At 57.6% G+C, this 9,948-nt stretch overlaps 1 protein-coding gene across 2 annotated transcripts in view; it reads right to left on the reverse strand.

The window, feature by feature from the left end:
- LRP5 (LDL receptor related protein 5) overlaps positions 1-9,948 on the reverse strand; it is an 82,576-nt gene that overhangs the window by 62,414 nt on the left and 10,214 nt on the right. For both annotated transcript variants that reach the window (XM_024749191.1, XM_024749192.1), the window contains exons 3-4: positions 9,747-9,943; positions 8,657-8,788 (exon numbers count right to left, since the gene is read on the reverse strand). In XM_024749191.1, coding sequence (XP_024604959.1) covers positions 8,657-8,788; positions 9,747-9,943 — 329 coding nt within the window. The remainder of the gene's footprint in view (positions 1-8,656; positions 8,789-9,746; positions 9,944-9,948) is intronic.

Here is a 9,948-nt window from a genome sequence, read left to right on the forward strand (position 1 = left end):
AGTAAGCTGGCCTGTCTCCTCACAGGTAGGACTCGGGTGTGGATAAGGCCCCCAGAGAGGCTGGGAGGTCCCATGACAAAGCGGGTGAGCCCCGGAGCTCGAGGCCACCGCCCCAGAGCATGTCCCCTCCCAGCGGCACTGAACACGCACCCAGGTACCCATGGGGGGTGGGGAGAGAGAGAGACACGTTTGAACAAAGTGTGGCCGGCTGGACAAATTAGAAGTGGGCAGCCTGGTCCCCCGAAAGGCAGGAGTGCGGGCTGAGGGCTGTCAGACAGCTGGTGACTTGCATGAGGAAGTCTGCGTCCCACCTCTTCAGGCAGGTGGCTCAGTTCTTTAAAAAGCCCACACAGGGGGCCTTGCTGGTCCACAAGGAGGGCAGACCAGAGGTGTCCCACAGACGACCTTGGTTCACCACATGTGGACGCCCCCGGGGCCCAGGCGGTGCAGGGCAGGGGCTGGGGCAGACCCTGAGCCAGGCTGCCCGGGTTCAGATCCCATCTCTGTCCCTTCTTCCATGGCCTTGAGTGAGCTCTGCCCGTCCTTGGCTATGAAGCAGGCTAGCCACAGACCCTCCCTCACACAGCGCCACCCTCCCCCCCCAGCCCCCAGGAGGCACCAATGAGCACAGAAACATTATTACTGGGCTTGCCCACCCTACCCAGCAGTGGAGGCCAAAATCAGAGTGGGCTGAGTCATATGAAAATGCCACCTCTCTAGCTCAAATGTGGTCGAGCATCAGTGGTTTACACGGTTGAACCCAACTCAAGCGCCCTGCACTTGACAGCTTATAAGGCACTTTCAGAGATACGATCTTGTCCGATAACTCCCAGGTCAACGAGGCACGAAAATCCTGCACTTCATCGGGGTCACAGCCACATGCTGTGGGATCCGGGACAGACGCAGATGTCTCGACTCCCACCCAAGCCTGTCCCTGGGGGTGGCCGGGAAGGGACACGGGGAGGCCCCTATTGGCACAGTCGCCAGAGTCGTTCCCGGTCCCAGGACGACCAAAGAACCTCAGCTCTTGCACAGCAAAAGCTCTTGAAGGCAGCTAACTGACTTCCCAGCTCTCTTCCTGGGCCTGGCGAGGCCTATGGGAAGCCAGCATCCCTCCCTCCTCGTGGAGGTGGGAACAGAGCCTGACACACCTCCCGGGGGGCTGGCAGCGTCTAAACAGAGGCCTGAAGGAGCCAAAGGGAAGGGGCTGCAGGCCGTGGGCACAGCACAGGCAAAGGCAGAAAGGCAGGTGCTCAGAAGGCGGCCTGGAGACAAGCCAGAGGGTAAAAAAGAGCCTGCTGTTCTCCCTCTAATGACAAGCCAGGAGCCCTAGGGGTCAGCGCAGCACACCCCGGGCCTCTGGTCACCGCCCCCAGGGCACATGGAATTGGAGAGTCGTCCCAGGCCCAAGGGCACAGTCAGTGGTACCCAGACAGGGAATCTGCAGCTGTCACCAAAGCCAGAGAGGGCACGAGGGGCACATGGCCAGGAAGGGCAGCCTGGGAGCTGGGGGGTCTACCAGGACCTGGACCCTGAGAGCCCAGAACTTGTCTCCAAAGCTGAGGGAAGCCGTCTCAGCTCCGGGGTCAGTTTAGGGCCAGGTTGGAGCTGGGCTCAGCTGCAGAAGCAAGGGGCACATCGGACAGGCTGGGAGGAACGGGGCTAGTAGGGGAGGGGGGTGACCACAGTCTAACTCTGCGGCCAGTGGACACGGGCATCCGCACAGCTGACACACCCGGGAGGCGCCGTCTGCCTTGGGCCCCAGCCCCACGATGACACTTTTCTCTTTCTAAGAATATGACATGCTCCCCTCTCCTCTTTTATTAGGTTTAAAAGTTAGTCTTCAGACTCAGACACAAAAGAACACATGCTGTGTGGCTCCATTTCTATGACGCTCCGGAACAGGCAAAACTAATCCGCGGTGATAGAAGTCAGGACAGCGGCTGCCTCTGTGGGGCGGGGGGAGCTGCCAAGGGCACCAGGGAATTTTCTGGGTGGTGGAAACGTTCTGTATCTGTCGAGGGGTGGTGGTTAGGCTGATGTATACAACTGTCAAAGCTCATCAAAACGTACACTTAGAATCTGTGCACTTCATTGTCCGCAAGTTATACCTCAATTTCTTAAAAAAAAAAAGTTAGTGCTTGGGCTTGTTACACAATTTCCTGGGACTGTGCAATCTGATTTTCTTGCTATTAAAAATTCACGGTCCATGGCTGAGAACAGCAGCTGCCTTCTGTTTGCAGAGTCGACGCCAATCACAGCCCGGGCGGCGGCGGCCTCAGCCACAAGGGCCTCTTTTCTTTTCCCTTCGACCTACTTCCCTGATAAGTGACAAGACAGCCAGACTGGGAACAAACGCACCCCTTATTCCTTGGCCCTGAGCCTCGGCTAATCCTCCCGGACAGACGGATGGATGTGAGGGGCCCAGTTGTCAGTCTGCCCATCAGACCCGACAGTGGACGCCTCTGTTCCTCCCGCTGCCTCTGCCGGCCACACCCCCGCCGTCTTTTTGTTTCCTGTCCCCGAGAACATCTGTTAAAACTCCTCCTTGGCAAGGTGCGGCAGGCGGACTATAAATCACCAAGCCCCCAACTCCCGCCCTGCCCCGACGGCAGCCTCATCTGGAAAGGCTGGGGCGGGGGGAGAGAATGACGCCACAGCACAGCCTGACCACCCCCAGGCGGTGAAGCCACACGCCCTGGACACGGGCGCACGGGTCACTTGCCCAGGTTGCTCAGGCCCGGAGGAGGGGGGTGCACGGCCCAGAAGCCTCCGGGCACGAGGAACACACAGGGACAAAAGTCAAAACAGCAGGGCAGGTCCCACAGAGGTCCAGCCCAAGGGCAGCAGGAGTCTCCCTCGGACGTGGTGGCAACTCCCAAAGAAGGCCCCGCTGCTGCCGTTTTTAGCCCATTCCACATAATTGGAAAAACATGGGGAAAACCAAAGCCAGCTGGGCACCTCCGTCTGTGCAGCTGCGAGGGAGGGTGCGGGGAGGCCGGTGCTTCAGGCTGGAGGGCGTGCGGGCGCACGGCCTGGCCCAGGACGGGCTCCTGGCCCGCTCGCGCCTGGGGGACAAGAGTCACTCGGCCCCCCAGGTCTCACCCAGCCCCCAGCAGAGCCAGAGCTGAGGAGGGGCCACTTGCTGTGACATCTTTCCCAGTCTCAGAACCTACAGGACCCTCCCTGGGGACCTGAGACATGGCACCCCAGAGCCAGTGGGTGTTACCCAACCCGCAGGGCCGTGGGACATGAGACGCCCCTCAGGCCAAAGGCAGGGAGTCCGGAGTCTCCCATCCTGAGTGTCCCGCCCCCCCCCCACCCCCGCACCCGGAGCAGGGGGAGGTCCTCTGATCTCCCCAGGTCACAGGCGAGGAAACTGCAGCTCGGAGGGCTGACGGACTCCCCGCTCTGCCGGCGTCCAGCAGCGAGCGATTCCGCCCCCACCGCACCCTCTGCTTCTCGGGGGACCCTACACGTCCCTGGGATGTCGCAGGCCCCCATTCACTGGGGTCTGAGCATCACCCCATCTCAGTTCCTTCCTTGGGGAAGGCAGTGACCCCTACACAGGGCTGGCTCTCATTTGCTCAAAATCAGGAAAAGATGGGATTCACACATGTCACAAAAACTTCTTCACCTTCAGCTCCACGAAGCATAAAAGGTCAGACGCCTGGGATGAGAGCCCCAAGAATCCGCAAGTCACGCCCTGGCTTCAAATCCTGAGGTGTTTCCGGCTGTGCGGGTGGCTCCCGACCCGCTGCCCAGCGGCTGTCTGGGGCTCGTGTCCAGTGCAGAGGCAGCTCTCCACCTCCCATGCCCTAACCCTTGTCATGGAGACTGATTTGCTGGGGCCGGGGAACCTGGATGCGACATAAGGGGCCGAGCAATTCCAACACAGCCAGGCCCCTGCCACCCCCAACCCAGAAACCCTCCAGCCCGACGCCGGCCTGCATCCCACAGAAAGGAGAGCCACGTGCCCGGCGCCCTCACCGGCTGTGTGAGGAGGGCTCCCCAAACCCCACGCCCCCTCCCAGCTCCTCTCAGCACCAGCTGGCCTCCACGTCCACTTCTGGTTCCAAATGTCCAGGGAAGAACTGCTCTCCTGCCATCTTGCCTGCCTGGCTCCTAGTTTAAGTTCAAATGCAAGCACAGTTCATATTTGTTGGGCATCCAGGCCTTCCTCTCAACAACCCCATGAATCGGGTACTACGATCATCCCTTTTTACATCTGAGGAGACAGAAGCACAGAGAGGCTGAGTCAATTTCCCAAGATCACACAGCCTGGACGTGAGTTAAGGTATCGTAAAAGGAAGACTGGACATAGAAAGCCATCACGTGATTGAAAATCACTCTAAATTCTGGGTTTGCCTGAGACGGAATTTCCTTTTCACCCCAAAAACCTTTGGCAGGCTCTCAACCGCAGACCAAAGCCATGTTATGTCTGTTGCCTCTGACCCAGCCCCTTCTGGATGGAAGTCACACCTGCGCGGGCTTAGTCCATTTCTGTCTTTCCCGAAGGCCTTTCCTCTAGCCCAGGGCCAGTTTCTGAGCCCCCACTGTGTGGCCTCGGCTCTTCACCGCCAACCCCCAGCACACTGGACCTCACCAATTCCAAAGCCAAGAAGAGATCCCCAAGTGATCCCAGGGCCTCCTCGGCCAGCCCCGGAATTCCATCCTCCCACTGGACACACCGGGCCTCAGAAGACCCTGGCGGCCCTCCATGGGCACTGCTCTCTTCCGGCCAGTGAGGTGCCCGCACCAGGTCCTCAGAGCTCTGCTGGTGATGTTCAATAGGATTTAGTGTCTCGTTTTCTTCCTATTACCCTTGTGTTACCAGCCACTGTCTCCAGGCAGTGTTCACATCTGATACCCTGCACATCGTCAGCACTCAAAACCCACATTCCACGTGTAATTTATGTCCACCAGGATGCAAAACTACATCGCCAAAGGAGGCTGGCAGCTCGGAAGGCCGCCTAAGAAAAGGAAAGCAGCTACCGTGCTCAGGTGATAGGATTGGGCCTTTTAATCAAACTTGTCCTTTAACATGATATTTTGTGGCAAGGAATAGAAACCGGAGGGTGAGAGACCCGTGTCGTAAAGCCCCCAGTTTGCCACGGAGCCGTCACTTTTTGTGACATCTGAGGCCCGAGGCCCCATTAGGTCCTCGCTCACAGAACCGTCTCTGACTCGCTCTGTCGTCCAAACAGACAGAAAGGCCCTCGGGGACAGAACCCCTTTCTCACTCATGCCCGGCTGAAGAATATGGAGAGATGTTTGAGAACCACCTCGAATTTCCAGAAAGCCATCTTGGGGGCAAACCCTTGAAATGCTCTGAGAAGCTTCTGGGTTTCTTCTCGACTTCAACGAAAATATTTAGAAAATTGTTTATCCTTTCCCACCCCAGCTGCCCCGGACCCCTTTAACTTCAAACAGGTCCAGGGCAGAAGGTATAGAAGCCGCCATTGACCCCCAGAACTAACCAGTGCATTAGTGGGAAGCAAGTGGGGTGGGAACCAGTCTTATAAAAACCAGGACCCCAGCAGTCACATTCTCATGCAAAGCAAGGCTCCTGTCCCATGGCTTTTGTCCCTCTGTGAGCTCTTCCCTCCTTCTGACCTAACACCCTAGACAGGGCAGCTGGAGCAAAAGCTGGAGGATGCAGGCTCCGTGTAAAGACAGCCCACGCCTGCCTCTGTGCAGACCCCCATCCAAGCAGGAGCCCCTCGGAATGACAACAAAAACGTTTTTCTTCCGCGCACTTGGCATTCTCCAACTGGGTTATTTGTAAAAGTGTCCTTCACAGCTCGGGGGGCGCGAAAACAGTTCTGGTAAGACCAGGGAAGGTGGCCACAGAGCTGAATCCCGGGTAATCTGCGGGCTGGCCGTCCTCCTGAAGGAGGCTGGGAACCAGCTTCCGACAGGAAGGACAGGCTTTGCTGCTAATCCCCCAGTTTCTACCCACCCCCACCCCACCCCCGCCTGCCGCAAAAAAAACGTAGGTGTCGGTATCAGCACCCACTGCAGAGCTTCCAGCCCCTCCTCCAGGAAGCCCTCCACCCCAGGCCTCCTCGCCCCGCAGTTAATGCCTGCAGAGGGAACAAAATGCTCTCAAAGGGCTCAACCCTGGGCAGTGGTCCCCAGAACTCAGAGGCTCCAGCTACTGGGATGCTGGGAACCCGAAATGAGCCTACAGCCTCGGCCTCTTCTGGTTGGAAAAGAAATGGGGCCTCCCCCAGGAGTGGCAGGACCCCTGGACAATAGAGGTAAACCTAGCCCCTTGGGCCTGATGAGCTGCCAGTGGTGTGAATGGGGGGCATGGCTGCCGTATACTGTGTACCCACTACTCACAGGGCACCTTGTTGGCACTTTCAACTCCTGTTAATGCACTGGGTCCTCCACAGCTTCCCTGGCAGGGGGTGGTCCGTGACACCCACCCTCATCTCACAGATAAGGAAGGGAGGCACCAGGCACCATCCATGCCAGATGACCAATAGCTCTCTGTACCCCAGGGTAGCCTGGGCAAGTCGCTTCTGGAACTCCAGGCTTCTCCAGCTGTGTAACTTCACTGGACCATGACTCTGGGCTTCTATGAGGGGTCACACCTCATTTTTTCCCACACCCCACTCCTGGGCCCCTTAACAGAAGCGGCTGCACAAGGTCCCCCGTCGGGGCAGGCACTATTGCATGATCCACCTTTCTGGGGGGTTGTGTCCATCCCTATTCCTTCCCCAAATGTCCACATGCAGCCTGGCTCCAGACACCCGGAGTGGGCAGAGATGGCAACCATGCCTGCATCCCCCTCCCTCTCCCAGAGAAGACATCACCAATCGATCCAACACAGGGCTCGGGCAGACAGCACCCATCGATGGCAGCAACAGACGCCAGATCCAGACCCTTCTAGCTCCAGGGCCAGGCCCCAAGCCAGCACTCTCACGGCAGCAGGACTCGGAAATCGCAAAAACACAAACAGAACAGAAATGTCCAACAAGGGAAACATGGTTCAAAGGTATGCCCGCTTGATAAAACATTCTTCAGGGACTAAAACGCAGGTTTTTGAAGCATACGTACCTCTTGTCATTGCAAATGCTCCTGCAATGATGTCAAGTGAAATGTATAGACACACGTGGACAAAACAGCAGAGTTAGATACATGGAAATGTTTAGACTATCTCCAGATTTCCCTTAGTTTCTCCAATACACAAAGCAGAACTGGCTCCATAACATGCAAGAACCACTGCAAAATGAAAATGCAGAGCCCCTTGTTCAAAAATTATTAAGCATTTCAAGTCAACAACAGAGCACGAAACCAAGCACGGGGCCCTTCTGAACTCGAGGCCCCGTGTGACTGCACAGATCAGACACCTGTGAGGTCAGTCCTGATACCAACTGGTTCCTGCCTCAGAGCAGCCCACAGGCTCTTCCTTCTCACTGTTCCTTCTCCCTCCTAATCCTCTAAGCCTCAACTTAAATGGTGCCTCCTGGGAAGGACCTTCTCTGGCCATCCATCTCAAGTAGCCAGCCCCCCCTGCTGGGCTGTGCTGGGCCCTGGATGTCCCCAGGGACAGGCTGTATCCTGGATGCATCTCATTTCCGGGAGAGCACATCCTGAACCTCACACCTGGCAGTAAAGGCCCCCAGGCAGTGCCATGGAGAAGGGCGACACTTCTTTAAAAATAGCACGAGTCTTTGAAGAGCAAGTGCCCGAAAACCAAAGGGGAGAATAAAGAGGTGGGAAAATACCTATAGCAAAGAAAATCACCTGTGTGGGGGGGCCGGAGATCAACCGAACTTGGTGCATCCAAAGAAAACTCCCATTAAGGATGTGTTCACAACCTAAGTTTCCACGGCATGCCGGGGTATGGGGGTAGGGGGTAGGGTTATTACAGCACAGAGTCCATGTGAATGGGATGCAAGGATAAAAATGAATTACAGGGACTTCCCTGGTGGTCCCGTGGTTAAGAATCCTCCTTCCAATGCAGGGGACGCAGGTTCGATCGCTGGTCAGGGAACTAAGATCCCATCCCACATGCCGCAGGGCAACTAAGCCCACGCGTTGCAACTACAGAGCCCATGTGCCCTGGAGCCCCCAGGCCTCAGCTAAAGTGAAACCCGCGCGCCACAACGAAAGATCCCACATGCCACAACTAAGACCCAACAAAGCCAAAAATAAATATTTTTTTAAAAAAAGAATTATAAATTCCATATCAACGCTCATGAAAAAGCAAAGACATGAGCTCCCAGGAGGGCCCGAGGTACTACAGCGGTGGGAGCACTTGGAAGGGGCGGGAGGAGAGGAGGATGTGTCTGCTGGGAACCTCCTGTCACACACTCTCTAACACCATTGCTCTTGTTACAATGAACACAGTTTTGATTTAATAGCCAAAGACAGCCAGCTTTTAGGGTGCGATGGCACATGCCGGCAGTGCGCTTGTTACTTGGGGTCTCTGCCCATCTGGCACGACCTCGTCTTACAGATGGGAACCTGAGTTCCAAGGTCGTTCGCCCATCAGGCAGTGGAGCCCAGATCTGACCTGAATCCCGGCTGCTCGGCTGCCAGCGCTCAGAGCCCGGGCCACGTGAACCCCTCCCCAAGGAAAGCAGATCGTGGGGCACCCAGGCGGGTGGCCGCCCCTCCCGCCAGCCGCTCCCTGGCTCACCTGCCTTGCACGTCTGGCCGTTGTCCTGAAGCTGCACACCAGTGGGGCAGGCACACGCGTAGAAGGGCTCCCTCGGGGACAGCAGGCACAGGTGGGAGCAGCCGCCGTTGTTCTCCTCACATTGCGTGTGGTCTGGGGAGACAGGGCAGGCGGGAGAAGGTTCCGGAACGGGCCCTAGACACCCACGCCCACCACTCCCGGTGTGGGCATCCTCCCCGCCCTGCCCCCTCTCCTACCACAAGAAACCCCATCTTCTTCAGGGCCCCTCAAAGGACACCTCCTCTGCGGAGGCTGTCCCCAGCCCTCTCTGGCAGGATCCCAGGATCTGCCTGCGTGGTAAGGTGAGGCCCTGGGTCGGGGGGGTCCTGGAGCAGAGGCCTGTCTTATCTCTGTGACATGCCTGGACCCCACGGGCTCTGCACAGAAGCTTGGTGGCCACACCTGGCCACTGGGCCGAGCCTCTGGTAGCTGATGACAATGCTTTTCATTCTCCCAAGCCCTGGCACAACCAGCATGCAAATGGACTGGCAAACACTCCTGGCATCTCACTCCGCCCAGGACAGGGTGGAGGGTGGTACCCATGAAATGTAAAGCATTAAACCCACCTGCGTGTAAGGACCACGATGTTCTCCCCAGAAAACAACTCCAGAGAGCCCCACCCCTGGGAGCCCACTCTTAAGTACAAAGTTGGAACCTTCAACAGCACCGTGGCCAGAATCCGCCCTGCTCCGTGGTCCCCATGGGAACCAGTGGGGTCCCTGTAAGAACAGGTGGTGGTCCTCGGGGGAGTGGGTGAGCCCAAGGCCCTGGCCCTGCTTGCTGGCTGCCTGTCACAGGAGCTTTTCACCATCAGGGACCCCTGCCACGACCCCATGGGGACCCCAGGCTGAGAACTTTGACTTGGAGCAGATTTTTCATGAATAAACACGTAACTTCCACTGGGCCTTGAAAACAGGGCAACCCTCCTTGGGAATCCCTCTGCCACCCCCGAGGACCGCTGGGCCAGGGCCCTTCCTGAAGCAACCCTGACACCAGCTCTGCAGAGGGGCCTCTCCCAGCCTGCCCCACCCCCAGCCTGGCCCCAACTTACAGTAAGGCTGCCGCTCTGGGCTGAGCACTTGGATATCCATGGGCGAGTAGAGAGCGCTAAGGATCTCCTTCCTCTTGTCTCCAGTCCTCTTGTTACAGGCGTGGATGGAGCGGGTCTGCCAGTCTGTCCAGTACAGAGTGTCTCCAGAGAGCGTCAGGGCAAAAGGGTGCGTCAGACTGCCCTCCACGACCTTCTGCCTGTG

Source organism: Neophocaena asiaeorientalis, unplaced genomic scaffold, assembly GCF_003031525.2.
Source record: "Neophocaena asiaeorientalis asiaeorientalis breed wild unplaced genomic scaffold, Neophocaena_asiaeorientalis_V1.1 scaffold43, whole genome shotgun sequence".
Classification (NCBI taxonomy): Eukaryota; Metazoa; Chordata; class Mammalia; order Artiodactyla; family Phocoenidae; genus Neophocaena; species Neophocaena asiaeorientalis.